A 17,130-nucleotide genomic window follows, 5' to 3' on the forward strand; every position below is an offset into this window, starting at 1 on the left:
CTCTGCCAGATGTGGCGCACTCAGACAATTCAGGCGGACACTTAGTCATTGGTGACGTGTTAGAATGCCATAGCGTAGAGTCCCGTTGTGGGCCCTTATGCAATTCCACATAGCAGACATTGCACTAAAAATTTGCGCACATTTCCTGCAACACTCCTCGCTCCACGTCTCTTCGCTACTACAGCGCGAGCAGAGAATTTCACATTGTTCATGCGTCACGGAGTGTGGCGATTTTATTGATGTCACTCTGCGCCCTACCACAAGCTTGTGGTTTTAGAGTGGCGCGATAAATGGCCTAGATTAGTCTAGCCCCAGCTGTGAGAGTAATATCGTTTTCAAAAGCCTGAAAACTGATATGACAATTACCAAGGGCCAGCTAAAAATATTTGATTTCAGTCAGGTGCCTATAGGTAAGGTTTTTGACGTCTTCCAACACTGCTATCGGTATGCCGAAAAAGGTTTCTCTTTACCTAAAAAACGTACGTTGAAAAATTCTTGGCCAGCTAAAAAAAAAGCGAAAATACAGGGTGTTTCGCCTAACACTTCGCACAATCTTTAAACGTAGGCGTTTTCAGTGAAAAGAGCGCTTTTTTTGGCATGGCATTTACAGCGGCGTAGTACATCGAAATACGGCTAAGACGAGCTAACTAGTCGGCTCGTTAACTAATAATAAATAGTCAACTATTTAACTATCACTCGTAAGCTCCTTGATTATGAAGAGCTGTGTAGCCTACCGTAAGTAATATCCATATCAGTTTTTAGAATTTGGAAAATGTGGTTACCCTCTGTGCTCTTGCCTAACAAGTCCTGACTTTTTCGACGAGTAATGTGCACTGGGGAGGTTGCTTTCCCTGCAAGTTTCTCGAAACATGTATTTTATTGCGATGTTGCAAAAATTGGTTGGCCCACAGCGCCGAGGGTAACCGCATTTTCCAAACTCTAAAAACCGATATGGATATTACTTACGGTAGGCTATACGGCTCTCAATAATTAAGGAACTTAGGAGTTGTAGCTAAAGGTGAACTTAAAATGTTAGTTAACAAGCCTGGTAGTTAGCACATCTTATCTGTACTCTGGCGTACTACACTGCTGACAATTCTACGGCGAAAAAAGCTCTCTACTAACTCAAAAAAGCCTATTTTTTAAAAAGTCTAAAATCCGAATTCAAACACCCTGTATAGGTATCCGCATAACAAGTATTTGATTACACAATTTGCAAAACACCGCTTCCAACTGCTTCTAATTCTATTTATTTTTGCAAATCCTCAGGTGTGACGACGCCGGGTTTATGCTCCAACGAGTCTTCCGTACGCACTTGGCTACAGTGCCGGCGCCACCAGAGCGACGGAATCGCATTTCCGTGCCGGCCCAGGGTTCGTCACGCGACAGTGCGCACAGATTCACAGCGTGCGCGGCATTATGCGTCCGAGTCTGACGTATTTCATGACGTGCGTTGTGCGAGCCTAAAGCGTGATTCGATCTGCCGTTCAGGGCTACCGTAGCGGCGGCTTGAAAGAAAAGGAAGCTGAGCCAGAAAGCAATACGACCGCGTACGAAAAAGGAAAAGAAAACAACCAAAACCAGTGTTTCGTTGGGGGAAGGAGGCCGAACGGTGCGCGAGGGCACGGTACTTAGCCTGCCGCTTCTGGTATGAAAAGGAAGTGTTGTGCCCCCCCGACGTGTTCACTCGACCGCACGTGTGCTTGGAGAAGGCGCGTACCGGCGTTGTCCGTCCGCAATGGCTCGACGTCCCAGTTCGCCCGCCGCGTTTGTGGTCGCAACGTTTTCGGGACTGCTGTTGTTGGTGGCCGGCTGCGTGGCTGCTTTCGACGTCTTGACTCCGGAGAAGTGTGGTGAGCCTACATTTGCTGCTCTTTCCGCAGTAATTTTTGACCTCGCGTGCATTGATCAGAATGCAGGGGGGAATGTCTGTTGCAGAAAAGCGGTGTAACTAACTGTATACTCCTGAAAGGAAAAAAAAAAAAGAAATATTCCGCTTGCTACCTTGGATAATTCAGACGGCAACTAATAGCGCTAAAGGTAGACAAACAGTACTGAAACTAACGGGGAACAAGCGCTTGCGTATTTTAGCACCTGTCCTGCCTCGATCTTAGTTGAGTTTGTCCACGTTTAGCGCTATTATTTTCCGTCCCAATTAGTACGCACCATCTGGCCCAAATTGAAGGTTCCTTTAAACATCACGTACTAAGGGAGTGGTCATTTGTTAGCATCCATCCAAGCACACAGCTATACGGCTACAAAGGAAAGCTATACAGCTTTTGCAGAAACCTCGTGGCTGAAGAAAAATTTGTCCCGGTCCAGGGTTCGAACCCGGGACCATTGCCTCACCGGAGCAGTCGCTCCAGCAACCGTATGCTGTAGCCGTGTGGCTGCGCTTGGGCGGATGTAATGAATAATTACTTCCTTATTACAAATTTTCTAAACCTTGGGGCATTCTCCTAAAACAGTCGGTATTCCGGCAAGGTTTTCCGCCCGGTTAAAAGGGTAAATGGAGAAGGAATATTGCACGTCGCCTCGAATATTTCGTGGCTGAACAGTGGTTGGGATTTCCAGGGGCCATTTCATGTCACAAGCTCGTAAAGTGACGATATTTATACTTTCAACAAGTAATCTTTGCCCCTGTATACTTCACGATTTGTTTTCTCTTGACCTTTCCCACGCTTTCGCGACCAGGCAATTAATATTCAATAATCTGCTCTCGTTTTAAGCACGGTCTTTCTCTCACTCTTGTAACAAAATGGTAGAAAGGCTGGTCGAATTTAAACGAGACATTATGCCTGGCATGACATTAAATAACCATACTTTGTTAGTTTACAGCTTGTAATGGAATAATGTTGAATTTCAATTTCTGAATTATATGTCGTCCGCACCAGGCGGATAGTCCACCGTGCTGAGCTCTGCTTAAGAAACAAAAAATCTTACTAGACTAACAACTAGTACATACTCCATAGAACCCACCTCTTGAAATGTTAATTATTTTAGTTTCGAGTTGTGCACAGCGTAAGGAACCGCGACCGTTTTTTGTGCACGAATATGCCTCAATGGCATATGCGGCATATGTGAAGGCTAACGAGAAGGGTTCAGCTGAAGTTAAGGATAGCGCAGGGAGCAATGGAAATCAAAATGAAAATGGTATTACAGCACTGTATGGTCTCTTGAATCATGTTCCGCTGTATTCGCTTCTGTCCTTATCTTCAGTGCTGGGATAAATACACTTTGCACACCAATAACGATAGTGTGGCGAATAGATAACACAACACACGAGTATGCTAGCGTCACGGATTAGAGTGCCAGTGAGCTGCTCTGTCGCCTTTGCCGAGTTCATTAGTGGCGTCCGAGTTGGCTTTGTTTTCGGCGGTGCACCCCGATACACAAAATGATTAAATGTCTCAACGAAGTGCACGTGAACATCGCAGAGTGTACATAAAAGGGGTGTGCTTCTCGAAGTCACACTATCCGCCGGTCAGCTGCTGCACACGGCATGAAAGTAGGCTGCTGTCAGGGGGGTTCCAACTTATCAGGTGGTGTTATGCGACGTAAGGGTGGTTTCTTATTAGAAGACACCCTTGGGATTTGTTATTACGCCGAGATTTCCTTGCAAAACGCACGTATCATTGCGCACGCTACTAATGTGGGTAGCTGAGGCGTGGCTCTACTTGCGTGTGGCTTCGGGTTCGCTTCCTGTAAACAGTTTGAACGATGACGGCTGAATTCGCATGATCAACCGTGCGTGGAGTACTTGTTTTTCCATCGCGCTTCTCACGAAGATTCCGAAAAAAAAAAGATTTGCGGCAGCTTCAGAACATTCTGTCTGTCAGCGAACGTGTCATAAGTTCGGGCACAAAGCTGAAAGTTCACATATTGTCGTCGTCTGCTTTTGAAACAGGAACTATTGCGCCCCAACTTTCACTGCTAAAACGTTACTAGTCCCATTACGTGCGAAGCCGGCGGCGTGTTTGTGTGCATACTTGCAGATGGTGCAGGAAATCCAAAGGACGGCAAGAAAAATAGCGTGACGTCATCAGGCGGCCACACTACACACACTGCAAACCGAGCACCGCCACTTCAGACAATCATATATATATATATATATATATATATATATATATATATATATATATATATATATATATATATATATATATATATATATATATATATATATATATATATATATATATATATATAGCAGACAAAGAAATCAAATGAGGGGCTCGTTTAACAAACATATTAAGGAAACCAACAGTCACCGAAAACCCAGGTGCATAGGCGAATTTTTTTATTTTTTTTAATTTCTAGTGCCAATCAATTGCCTTTAAAGAAAATTACTTATAAAGCAGCAGGACGTGCTACGCAGCAGGACGTGCTACGTCCACCGCTATGGACGAGGGTGGCGATGGTGAACACTCAAGGTTCGCTTACACCTAATGAACATAAATACCCACGAGAGCAGCAGATTGGACAGCCGTCGCCGTAAGCACCGGACGCGATATTCGGAGGTCGTGGGTTCGGATACCACCGGCTGCATGTTTGTTTTTTCTGCTGCTTTATAAGTAATTTTCTTTAAGCGATTTATTAATGTAAGTACTATAATATCCCGCTGATAAGCACAACACATAAAAAAATAAAAAAAACATTCCCCTGTGCACCTTGGTTTCGGTGACTGTTGGCTCCCTTCATAAGTTTGTCAAACGGGCCCCTCATTTCCTTTAACTTATCTGCTAATATATATATATATATATATATATATATATATATATATATATATATATATATATATATATATATATATATATATATATATATATATATATATATATATAGCAAGATAAATGTATTTGGTTGCTAGAGGAAAAAATTCAAAGTTGAAAACGCTTCAATTAGCCATAGGTTTATTTTGAGTCGACGTTTCGGACAGAGCCTGTCCTTTCTCAAGACTGAGGTTACAGGGGTCTTCTTCCTCTTCTTAAGGAGTTGGCACTGGCACACATGTACGACACATGAACAAAAGAAACAAACAGAGGCAAAGAATACTAGAAAAGGAACAGATAGAAAAGGAAAAGGGAGGAACAAATAAAAAAGAAAAACGCGCTGTCCCCCGCCGCCCACCCCGCAGCCGCGGGGAGCCGACCCGGGACTAGGGAAGAAAGAAGGAAAACACGGAGCGGGAGGGGATAATGGCTACCCGTCAAGGCAACAGAGCGGCGGCGTGTAAGCTGCACAGGAGCAGACGGTGGCGGGATCGCCCTACACACAAAAGTTAAAGACGCGTGCACTCGCGTGCCCCGACCATAAAGAGTAAACAAATAAACAGGATAAAATGCAGACAGGACAGGAGACTTCCGTCATCTGGAACCATTTCGGCAGACCGAGTCAAGGTAGAATCAGCGGCGCCGTGAGCTTGACTACACACACGTGCACTGTGCCTGAAAACACCCACAAAAAAAAAAGTGGAAAAACATCCGAATTCGGGCAAGTGTCGTGTGAGAGGTAAATGTGAATGGCGTGAGCACTTAGGCAAAGGTTCTTCAATTGCGCCCCGTCGGCAAGGTAATCGAACTGGGAAGATAGGGGCGGATTGGGTTGGGGAATGAAGAAATTTGTGTGAGCTTGAAAAAGATGTCGCTTGCAAGAAACGACCGAGGTATGTCAAGCTGGCTCTCGTAATGTCAGCAACGGCCCTGCAAGGGGCGGATGGAGGACAATACACCTGGACTTTCATTAATGCCGTGAGGAATTGTTTCAAATTTGTAAATGAAGTACTACTCGCGCTGTTCCCTTTCCCGGGTGTTGTGGAACCAACCCTGTAGGACTGTTAACTTAATTGCATCAAATGGGTGGTTTCGCTCATTGATGTGTTTCGACAAGGGAAGGTTTGTTAGGGATAAGATATGTGCGCGGTGGTTATTAAAGCGAATTCGTAGAGGGTTGACGGTCTGTCCAATGTACTGCATACTGCACACACTGCATTCTAGGAGGTATATTACGTTGCAGGAATCACAATCAAAGTTGCCATTAATTTCCCATTTGAAGCCTGGAGCTGTGCTTACTGCACAGCTTGACGTTTGTATGTGTTTGCAGACCTGGCATCTACATTTTCCACAGGGCCGGTGCCCCAAAACCGGCTGGTTATCTGTTTTTGAGTGTACTTGAATAGTTTTAATGTTTTTTGGTCGTCTGTATATATATATATATATATATATATATATATATATATATATATATATATATATATATATATATATATATATATATATATATATATATATATATATATATATATATATATACCGGGATTCATACCGACGACATATGCACCTTCAGTTTTCTTTCCGGACTTTAGTATGAAAGCTTTTATGCAACCTTTCGTCGCCCAGCGTTCCAGGTGGTGTGTTGGGCGCCGAGTGACAGTAAGGCTTTCACATTCCCACACGTAAGCAGTCCTAAGTCTGAGCCGAGTTTTCTTTTGAAAGTTCACTGTTGTTAACTGCAGGGTTTTCCGGATTTGTTTCTTTTGGTGATGTGTCAAGCACCACACTATTTATTTATTTAACTAATAAATAAATAAAAAATAAAAAGTGTGGTGCTTGACGTTCCCACCGTGTGCTTTAGACAGAGTCATATTTAGTATGCTTACCAATGCCGAATTATGTGCCACGCCTTCTCGCCCTCAGGAGGTGACTTCAAGGAAGTCCGGGTGAGTTCCTGCCCAAAGCTGCCCTGCGTCTTTGAGAGGGGAAAGAGCGCGAGCGTCGAAGTGGACTTTGTCCCAGGTGAGGTTTCCTGCTACAAAAACAGTGTCTAGAGGCTTCACGGCGTATAGTTCGCTTTTGAAATAAGGATGACAATTGCACAGTCTTCATCAAAAACAAATAATTTATTGCACGTACAGGGGAAAAGAGTAGCAAACCAATTGATTATTGCATTCTAATTACAGATAGGTTATCCTTTCCTTAAACTGGGTTTTAATAAGAGGAATACCCTCAGAAATGCGATACAGGTGTTGTCACTACCGGCCGATCTTTAGCACATTACGATGCTGTCAACATTTTTTTTTGTGTGCTGATCTCAGTTTTTAGGCTAACCTAGCATTCTCTTCCGAAAAGTGGACACGGTATTTTTGAAAAGAGTTTTAGAACACAGGAATGAACAGAACTGTACATAATAGCAGTACAAATGGCGCTGCCAAGCGCATACTCTCTATTGCTTATAGTGCGCAGCCGTTATAGCCGCCGGCAGATGTCGGCAGTGTGCATCTTTTGACTATAACAAAGGTGTTCCCAGAGGATCGCGCTATACTTTTCCTAATTTAGGTCTATTCTCATAGGGTGTGTGTACCAAGTGCATGGAAGACTTTAATTCTCAGAAGTTGTTTTTTTGTAGGTAAAGAATATGGCTTTTCCAGCGTAGTATTGCCAGTGTTGGCGGACACCAGAAAGCCGGTGAATAGTGTTACGCAGTAAGCTGCTAAAGTAATTTTTAATAATAAACTTTTGCACTATTGGAGCTGGAAGCCTAGTTGCAATTAAATTTTTGTAGCTGGCAGTTATTAATAGCGATATCAGTTTTTAGATGTTAGAAAACGTCATTACCCTTGCCGCTGTGGCTTGACAAAATTGGGGCTTTTTAGACTAGTTACGTGCACTGGAAAGAATGCTTTGCCTGCGTGCCTCTCGAAAGCGCATTTATTTTGTCATGATATAATTAAAATTCGTTGGGCCGCAGCGCCGAGGATAATCGCGTTTTCGAAACTCTAAAAAACGGATATGGCTGTAAGTAACGAGCTGCTACAAATCTCCAATTGCGACCAGTTGCCTATGATAGTTGAAAAGGTAATTATCAGAAATTAGTTAACCAGCTTACTACTTCATACGATTCACCGGTTTTCGGCTGTCCGCTAACACTGGTAATACTGTGCCGCAAATGTCATAATTTTACCACAGGATGTTTTTGAAAATTGCTTAAAGCCTTCCCTGGAACATTTTGTACCTGCTCTCCTCTGCGGGACATTGCCTGCTGCAGGCGATCTGCCCTGAAAATAGGTATGCTGCCGATGGGAACTCTACCTACCGCGGTGGCTCAGGGGTTAGGGCGCTCGGCTACTGATCCGGAGTTCCCGGGTTCGCACCCGACCGCGGCGGCCGCGTTTCGATGGAGGCGAAATGCTTAGGCGCCCGTGTGCGGTGCGATGTGAGTGCACATTAAGGATCCCCAGGTGGTCGAAATTATTCCGGAGACCTCCACTGTGGCACCTCTTTCTTCCTTTCTTCTTTCACTCCCTGCTTTATTCCTTCCCTTACGGTGCGGTGCAGGTCTCCGCCGAGATACGTTAGACGGATACTGCGCTGTTTCGTTTTCCCAAAAAACAATTTCCATTTCCGCTGGGAACTGGTTTTTGGGGAAACAAAATAGCCCAGTATCTGTCTCACTTATCTCGATTGGTGACGTTAGAGATCCCCAGGTGGTAGAAATTATTCTGAAGCCCTCAACTGCGGCACCTCTTTCTTCCTTCCTTCTCTCGGTTCCTCCTTTATCTCTTTTCTTACGGCGCGGTTCAGGTGTCCGCCGATATGTGAGTCAGGTACTGCGCCATTTCCTTTTCCCAACAATCGCAATTCAGTTCATTTCAGATGAGAAAATAAATCGATCAATAAGAGAGCTGTCCTTTCGATATTAATTCCATGCAATCAAACTGTTTTCGTGACTACGTATTTTCCCGCGCGTGGCCACAGTGGAGAGCTTCGACAAGCTGCGGGCGTCCTTCCGAGGCGAGGTATCACCGAACCAGTGGCTGCCCATGCCTGGCTTCAAGAGACAGGCTTGCTCCAAGAGTGGCTTGCAGTGTCCACTGGAAGGCGGAAAGCTGTACACCTTCTCGAGGACCATCAATGTGCTGCCTGCGTTCCCGGCGGTAAGCAATGCATAAGTTAACGATGTGCATATAGAGTGATGGACATGTCTGTATGGCCGTATGTCGTGCGGAGGAGAAACTAAGCAGATATTCGGTGGTTGAGAGCTCAATATATGATACAGCTTTAAGCAGGAACGTACAGCGTCGATGCGATATGAAACGGCAGAGCTGGAGTCCCCGGTGAAACCTTTCATATGATGATAACCTCAGCTCCGTATGCAGAACGTAGAGAGTTCACACTGACTATATGCGAAATGCGTATGGAATAGTCTAAATTCATTAGGGCTTGAGTCAGGCAGATGATATGGAAATCACGTTGAAAATGGGGTGAAGCGATGTGCAAACCATGACGTATGCAGAAAAAGAATTGGCTGTGGTTAGCTCTGGTTAAACCTGGAGTGGCGCGAGAGCTACATCTGGCCGAGTGGGACTCGCTCGGTCGAACAGCAAAATCAGTCTTTCGCTGCTCCGTTTCGCTGGGCCACGGCCGGTCTAGAGGGTACCGCGCGCTCTTTCGTACGGCCTGCGCACTGAGCGCACGGACAATGGAGGCTCGTCTATGCGAGTCGGGCTCTCCGCCGCCGCTATGGGCGCGGTGACCCTACCGTTAGCGGGTCGCTCGCGTCTGTGGCGGCTGGTGGCGCGCGCCCGGCTTCGCACTTCCGAGCGTTGATTAACGACAATCGGCGCTTCGGAAAAAAACATAAGCAGAGGAATAGCACAGGCATGTACTGTACATTATGGAGACAGAACTACAGAGGATAATTGTTCAAAGAGAGCCGCCTGTTAAAAAATACCGACAAATCACCTTCCAATTTAAGGAATCAAAATGACTATGGGGCAGGTATTGCTGGGATCAATGCACGATTTATTCTGTGATCAATTTTGTTCTCCTGGTAATCGCTTGTCGCGCATACTCAGTAGTGGCTAACCGTAGGTAATGGTTCCAGCCAAAGTAAGCTAGCTATGGAAGTACGCACGCAAGAATATAGGTGGTTGTTCACTCAAACAGCTAGAAATCTTGGGCTCTTAGTGAATCATATACGTATATCACCCTTCCAAAACAGTATGTAGTGTCGATACCTTCAAATATTACCTACGGATGCCTAAGCAAAGCACTAATTTCGCTACATAACGTATATGGTGCAGCAGATCGGCCCGTAAATAATTTCTGAAAGCGGGCGATTTCCATGGGCTGATGATGTCAGGTCAGTGTCACATTCAATCACATTCAAGTTTGAGAAAAGAAACCGAGTACAGTGTAGATATTGCAGGGATAAACTGGTTAAACCGACGACTGGCACTCTGGTAATTTTTTTTTCGCACGGTTATCACTTGTCGCGCATTCTCAATGAAAGGGTACTGCAGATGGTGGTTCATGCCGGAGTAGATGTAAGAACGCGATAATTGGTGGATGAACACTCATCATGTCGATATTCTAGGTTCCTCTCAAGTTGAACCACATGTACGACCTTTCTCAAAATGTATGCGGCGTCGGAAGCTATTAACAATGAATGCTGTAGAAAGCATTGAATTCAACTTGCATGTGTGGCGTAGGTGAGACTGGCACGTACAATGTACGCAGATGTATGCTATAAACCTTCAAAGATATTACCCATACTTGAATTTTCTTTTTCCTCCTTGTATATTCAGCTTGCAGTCCATTTTAAGCCTATTCGGTTAAATCGGCGATTACCTAAACGCGATACTGGTTAACATTTTTTTCTAAATGGTGATGAGACTATACAACAGCAGTCTGCATTTCAGTACTTTCTCGAAATTTGTTAAACAGTGCCTTCAATATTTCCTGACCTTCAATATTTTCATAAATTAGTACCTTAACGTCTTCCAATATTCAAACTTTGTTCGACAATGTTGGACATGGATAGTCGTGCATAATGTTGACTAGCATGAACTTATATTCAATGTAGAAAGGGCGGGTGTGAGCTGTGAAACTCATTTCAGCTACATGCGTTATTGACTTTTTCTGTAACACAAATAGTTTATTGAGGTTTTTTTATGTTGTTCCCAAACCCAGAAGGCAGTAGTTTAATTAGTAAGTTAAATTGGAATTTAGTTGTAGTTCATTGCTAAGAGTTAAGTTTAAGTAGAGTGAAATAAACGGTTAGTTTTTAACTACGGTTGCTCAAATTCAGGTGAAGTTTTAACACTTGGGAAGGCGTATTTGTTTCATCTACAAGTCTCTTAGCCAATATAACTGTATGATAACAGAGCTAATTTTCTTGTTTGAGTCGTGTTCATGGTTGCATCTCACTCTGCCAGCTAGCTTCAATTAGTAGTCGAACGGGCAATGTACACCCTTTGTGAATAATGATCATGATCTGTTGCGACCATAAAAAGGAGTATAGTTGAGATATGCGGCTGAATATTACTATACAGCACAAATTCACATCACCCTTGGTCATAAAATATATGCAACTCGAACACATCAATGCGCAAGGCATGTGCATGCCTGCAGATTGAGTATATACTAGCCTGAATCTATTCAGAATAGTTTGCAGAGCTTCAAAAGCGCGATCAGCGAGCGAAAGCGCCCACGCGCCACAGAATTTCGTATGCGAGCGGCCAGTCCACCGGCTGAGGAGCGGTAGGGTCGCAGCGCCACAATCGCGCAGCGGAGGCAGACAGGAATACCCACAGCGCGCAGGCCGTAAAAAGCGTGCGCCGCCATCGCTGCTTGAGCCCGGCCGTGGCTGGGCGTTCCTTCATCATCGTCCCTGGACATGGATTCACGCTCTCCCGTTCTCTCCCTCTCCACTTCCCTCCCCCACTCGACACGGCGCATGCGCACAGCTGTTGCAGTTCGGTTTCGCCGGCGCGCCGCGCCGCCGGCAGCAGCAGCTGCTCCGCACCACGTGGCCAACCGGCCACGTGACACGGCCACGGCGTCGCCACAGAGCTCGAGGGGGGCCACGCTGAAGGCTCGAATAGCTGGCGTAGTGTAGCTCTCGCTACAAAAGCATATTCATTTTTGCGTATTTTTCCATATCAGGTGCTCACGGGGAACGTATTAGTAGGCATTTCGTTGTGTGTTGGTCATTTGAGCGATTGCTTCGGTTTCCGCTCATTTTTGTTTGATGAGCTACTTAACGTAGCATTCGCAGTGGTGGCGTTGGTAACTTTTGTATAAAACAGATATCGGAGCTATGCTTGTGCCTTTGCTGTTGTGTGCTTGTGAAATGTTCTGTCGTAGCCTGTGTGCTGCTTTGGATCATCACACCTTCCACATATACCATATCATTTCGACGGCATATCTCATTTCTGTGTGTAAGCACGGACTTATGAATGTAGTGAACAGTTAAGCAGTGCTAAAAGGCTGAGTTAGACTGCGCGTGGGAAAGGACGAAGAGTATCTTGACAACGAAGCCGCATTTGGTATGCCCGTCTTAGTGTGCGCTACTTATTGCCAAAACGAGAACTTAGTAGCGAAGTTGCAGCAGCCTGAGTAGGGTTCCGACTTGTTTGGGAATATCGATAGAGGGCTCAAAATGGGGTAATGTATATCTTGTGTAGCGACTGGAGGTGTGCTAGGCGAGGATACCCGATGCCAAGGCATTTGTGTGTGGCAGTACGGTGGTGCTTGCGCAAAATAGTGAGAACACGTGTGGGGTCAAGCACGCGACCAAGTTTGTGGCATGTAACTCCGGAGTCGTGTACAAGATACCGTTATCATGTGGCAGGGCATATGTCGGCCAGACGGGACGTTGCCTGAATGAACGGCTGCGAGAGCATTGCAGGTTATGCGGATTGGTTCCAGTGTCGAGTAATCTGGCGGCGCATTGTTCCAAATGCAGAAACTGCAAGCCATTGCTTGATAGCACCGCTGTCATTCTACGATCCCAAGATAAAATGCAAAGGGAGCTATATGAAGCATTTTGCATGACGTCTGAGAAGGAAGGCACTTGCGTAAGCGACCCTTCGGTAGCGCTGACGAAGCGAGAGATTAACTTTTGAAGGAAGTGAAAAAACTCCGTCCTCTACGCATGCCTGTCGGCAGAAGAAGATTAGACAACTCATCTCCATGAAGCTTCTCGTTTTTGTGTCCCTTATTTTTTAATCTTAACAGTTCATATAAAACGAATTTCCCACGCAATAAAATCAGTTGATAGTTTGCGCCCTGTCTGTATGTGTCGTTGTTGTCTGTGTTAACTTGAGTAGCGCAATAACAATGTCGAAGATTACAAACCAACTAGGCCCATTTGAAGCTCTTCTTAAGGTCTTCTGAAAATAGATAGGTTTTCTTACATGTTGAGTATTTAGTCTACTATGATACCAGGGCTTGTATTTTGTAGAGATTTCTTTTTCTATTACTTGACTTTGTGTTTATCACTTCTAGCAGGCGCCTGTCTCACAGAGCTGACAGCGAGAAAGCGGCATCACTCGCCGGGTATTCCTCCAGACGCTCGCCTGAAATATGTATTGAGAAAAACATCCTGAGGGCTAGGAAACTTCTATATACATGATTCTCCAGTCAGTACAGACGTCAGCGCCAATTTTGCCCATAGCGGCAGGAGTGAAGCCAATTAGAGCGTGGTATCGTCGTCATGACAACGGTATTCAGCACGAAAAAAAAAAGTAGTTTATCCCCAAGCAGGGTTCGAACCAACGCCGACGAAAATAAAGTAGCTTCGCGTACTGGTGCCTCAGACTATTCGGCAGCTTTCCTCGGTATTCGGTAGCAACGCTAACTTTTCTTTCTTCATTGCCTGCTGCAGCAAGTACAGAAACCGCTTAATCGTGTCTGTTTGTATTGCAACAAAATTTATGCACGTTCATTTTAAAGAGAACGTCAGCCACTTCAATGATTTTTTCACATAAACCTTGGTTCCTGAGGATGTCAGTCGGCTTACATACATTCTCAACCAAATAACTCCACACGGGGCGGACACCGGCATGACAATTTCTGACTGCCGTTTGGGAACGCCAGATAGCGTGCAGCGCATCATCGAGAATCAGCTCATTGTCAACAGCGAGAAACCGAATACCTGTGGGTGTGAGCGGGAGGGCCAACGCAGCTGCCTATTGCCCTGCGTGCGTGCTCAGGAATCATTTAATTTTAAGCATCAGTTACCTTCCAGTCAGGGGGTGTGCGTGCTGAAGTAGTTTAAATCGAAACTAACCAGAGCTTCCTACCCCTGGCACGATCACGAACTGCCACCAGCGTTGTCGTTAAATGGAAAAAGCTTTAAAATTGGCGTATTTGAACTGTTCCTTCGGTACGGCAGAGTGACTAAGTGGTATTATCCAGTTTCGGTGACATGACTTCCCGCTGAGAATTGGTGCTGTCATCGTGTGGAATCATGTCTTCTTGTTTTGTTGCAGTTGGAGCTGACAGCAGAAATTCGACTCGAGGACGCGAACAGTACAAAGATCTTCTGCTTCTACGTGCCTGTGAAGATTGTTTGAGGGCTGTCTATGCACTGTGCTTGCGTGTCCTGGGTTTGCAGCCCCTGTTTCTTTCATCTTCTACTGCGCGGAAGAATCCAGGACTTACCGCACAATGTTCGAATCTAGTGGAGATGCGATGCCGACCTGGCTCAGGATGTTTGAAGGGTAACGTGGCTTGAAGCTCTGTCTGAGGTAAAGGCCCATGTTAAGCCCTTAATAAAAGCTGGACGCCCTCATCTAACAACGCGAACCAATCCCGCCGCTTTTGTATCTCAGGTGTCGTCGCGGACAATGCGATTGTATAAACATATATATGTTCTTACTAAGGTTTCAAATTAAGGGCACAGTTTTTGAGCGCGGCATGTATCACAAGCTGTGTGTTTAGTGTGGAATCGATAGGGAAGCTTCGCTTTGATAACCGATGTGATGCAAAGAACATGCGTTTGTGATATTCGAACCAGGCGTGCTCTGTGTACCTCAGTACTTCACTTAACTTCACCATGTGCTTTTAAGCAGACAAAAATGCACTTCTCAGTAAAAGTAGGTTCTATAGATCTCTCCGGGAATGGTGCTCTGTGTCCGGCGTTAAACGACACATTCATTGATGAAAAAAATTCCTTTTAATATTTTACTGCCACTCGATTGAAATTCGTGACGTCTAGAACAAAGTAACACTCCATGATCACCATATTGAAATCAGTGGCTCCTGTTGCGTAGCCTCTAGAATACGCTATAAAAAACTGTGCCGACGCGCCCCAGTTTTCTTGCGAAAGCAGGCTGTGGTGACGTCACCAATATTTAATTTTGGGACTTTTCTAGTTTTGTACAAGCTTCGTTTTTATTGTAGGTAGCGCCTGTGGGTAGAATGCGGCAGTCTGTCGACAGTGGCTAACTCAGAGTCCCTTTAAGTGCTTGCGTGACTGCTGCAATGGCAGAGAAGTAAAAATATTGCCTAGAAAGTAGGCATTCTTGTTTCGTATTCGCTGCTGGTGGTGTAAATCCTTATTCTTTGTTACGCATATCACATAAAACCCTGTAATCGCTGTGCACAGCAGCAAAGTGTGTACGGATACAAATACGGAGAGTGGTTAGGAAATTGTCTTTCGCTAGGGCAAAATTGTGCAATGTGCTACCAGGTACTTTTACGTGTCTCTATCTTACCAAATGATTTCTGGGATATGCTTCCCGTATCTAAAAAGCTATCTTTATTGTGCAAAGTCTTAGTTGAACGAGCTGTTCAGGCCGCGATAAATCAGGCGTGCTGTTGATTATGCACTTCGATAAGAGTAAAGGGCCAGTAGTCTCGTACCAACCGCTCTTTCTGCTAGAACAAGTGTGCGTGTTCTAATCAGTACGCCAATAAGTACGCCACATTTGTTCCAAATTGAAGGGACAATTGTTCCTTGTATCCTTGTATGCTTTTCCTTTGTTGTGGATAATAAAAATCCTGTGGTCGCCGAACCATGCGCATTACATTGAGTTTATTTAAAATGTGAATAGAAGTTGCTATGTTTTTCAATGTATGCAGCACAACACCGTGCTGTGTCCCGAATCCACCGCTCGCCTATGATCGAGGGACTTTCGCTTCTGAAGGAGACACAGAAGAGACCCCGCTCCGAAGGTTCCTGCGTAAAAAGCATGTAAAACTTGAGTGAATCGCGAATGTGTGCCAATTCGCGCGTAATCAAAACAGGACTACGCGAAACAGGAGGCCGCGTCTGACAGACTGAAAAGAGAAGTAAACACATGGCCCTACGAAACATCGCCAAATACGCCCTTCCCTGGTCAAAGAAATTAAGCACGAAAAACTTTTCGCGATAAAAGTTTCTCGATACTGATAACAAACACTTCTCACGTTACTAGTCGAAACACATCAAACTTGACTTCAGCATGTATGCAGCGCTTATCTGTATCCACAAAACTGGCCTCGTTTACATGAACCCTACAGCGGCGGGTCGAGTCAGGGGGTTGATTTAAGCAAGGTCGGCCGAACTCGATGGCTGCGTGCTTACATGAACTCGATTTTATCGAGCTGAGGCCGGTTCAACTGCAGCGACACCAAGTGCCGAGCAGAACAGCGGGAGAGCGCAGTGACAGCCTCCAAGATTGCGGCGCCTCCCCACTGTCTCGGAGGCCCGACTGAGCAACCGAAAAATAGGTTTATTAACTCCCCTCCCACTAATGCGACTCTTCGGCTAGACAGCGTTTACAAGGGCATCGGTGCAGAGTGGAGTTGAGTCAACCACGCTGTGCAGCGAAGTTGACTGGACTCACTCCCTCGACTCCCGGACCTGACTCTGCGGTGTTTACATGAACTCAGTAACCGGTTTTCAACTCAACTCCTCAAATCAACCCAGTCATGTAAACGGCTGTACTATCTGCATTTCGCAAAACAAAACCTAAGCATAGATCTTCTATGAATTTTTCTCCAGAAGTACAGACCGCGTACGGAACGTGCTTTAGTTCGGAAAGAACAGTGTCTGCGAAAGCCACCTGCAAGTTTACAGTGATGGGCAGGTATGTACAGCCCTGCTCAGTCACATTTATACTGCCTGACCTTGAAATATCTTATGCTCGCGCCAGTAGTCGAGTCCACTTCGGCTGTATCATTGGCTATTGCAATGTCGCTTAAACATGTCTCTCTGCAAACCACAGAGAGTCGCCATTCTGTCTGACTTCAAGTCTGCACTACAGCGCCTGCAACGAAGGACTCCCGATGAGAATGGCATCTAGGCTCTGAACTGGCTGAGTGAGGAAGCTACAGTTGAAAGGATTTACAGTATGTTTCC

At 45.2% G+C, this 17,130-nt stretch overlaps 1 protein-coding gene across 1 annotated transcript; it reads left to right on the top strand.

Annotated features, from left to right (window-relative positions):
• The first annotated feature begins 1,648 nt into the window (after positions 1–1,648).
• LOC144101648 (NPC intracellular cholesterol transporter 2-like) lies at positions 1,649–15,800 on the top strand. The gene is made up of 4 exons (XM_077634784.1): positions 1,649–1,853; positions 6,696–6,794; positions 8,754–8,932; positions 14,276–15,800. Exons 1-4 carry the CDS (start codon positions 1,739–1,741, stop codon positions 14,357–14,359), a joined length of 477 nt encoding a protein of 158 aa, XP_077490910.1. The 5' UTR covers positions 1,649–1,738; the 3' UTR covers positions 14,360–15,800.
• Positions 15,801–17,130: the final 1,330 nt, after the last annotated feature.

Source organism: Amblyomma americanum, chromosome 8 (genome assembly GCF_052857255.1).
Source record: "Amblyomma americanum isolate KBUSLIRL-KWMA chromosome 8, ASM5285725v1, whole genome shotgun sequence".
NCBI lineage: Eukaryota > Metazoa > Arthropoda > Arachnida > Ixodida > Ixodidae > Amblyomma > Amblyomma americanum.

Bases quoted from the DNA above. Each gene is read 5' to 3' on its own strand.
- LOC144101648 (XM_077634784.1), top strand. From the start codon at position 1,739: ATGGCTCGACGTCCCAGTTCGCCCGCCGCGTTTGTGGTCGCAACGTTT. The intron at 1,854-6,695 runs GTGAGCCTACAT...TCTCGCCCTCAG, and splicing joins CTTGACTCCGGAGAAGTGTG to GAGGTGACTTCAAGGAAGTC. The intron at 8,933-14,275 runs GTAAGCAATGCA...GTTTTGTTGCAG, and splicing joins TGCTGCCTGCGTTCCCGGCG to TTGGAGCTGACAGCAGAAAT.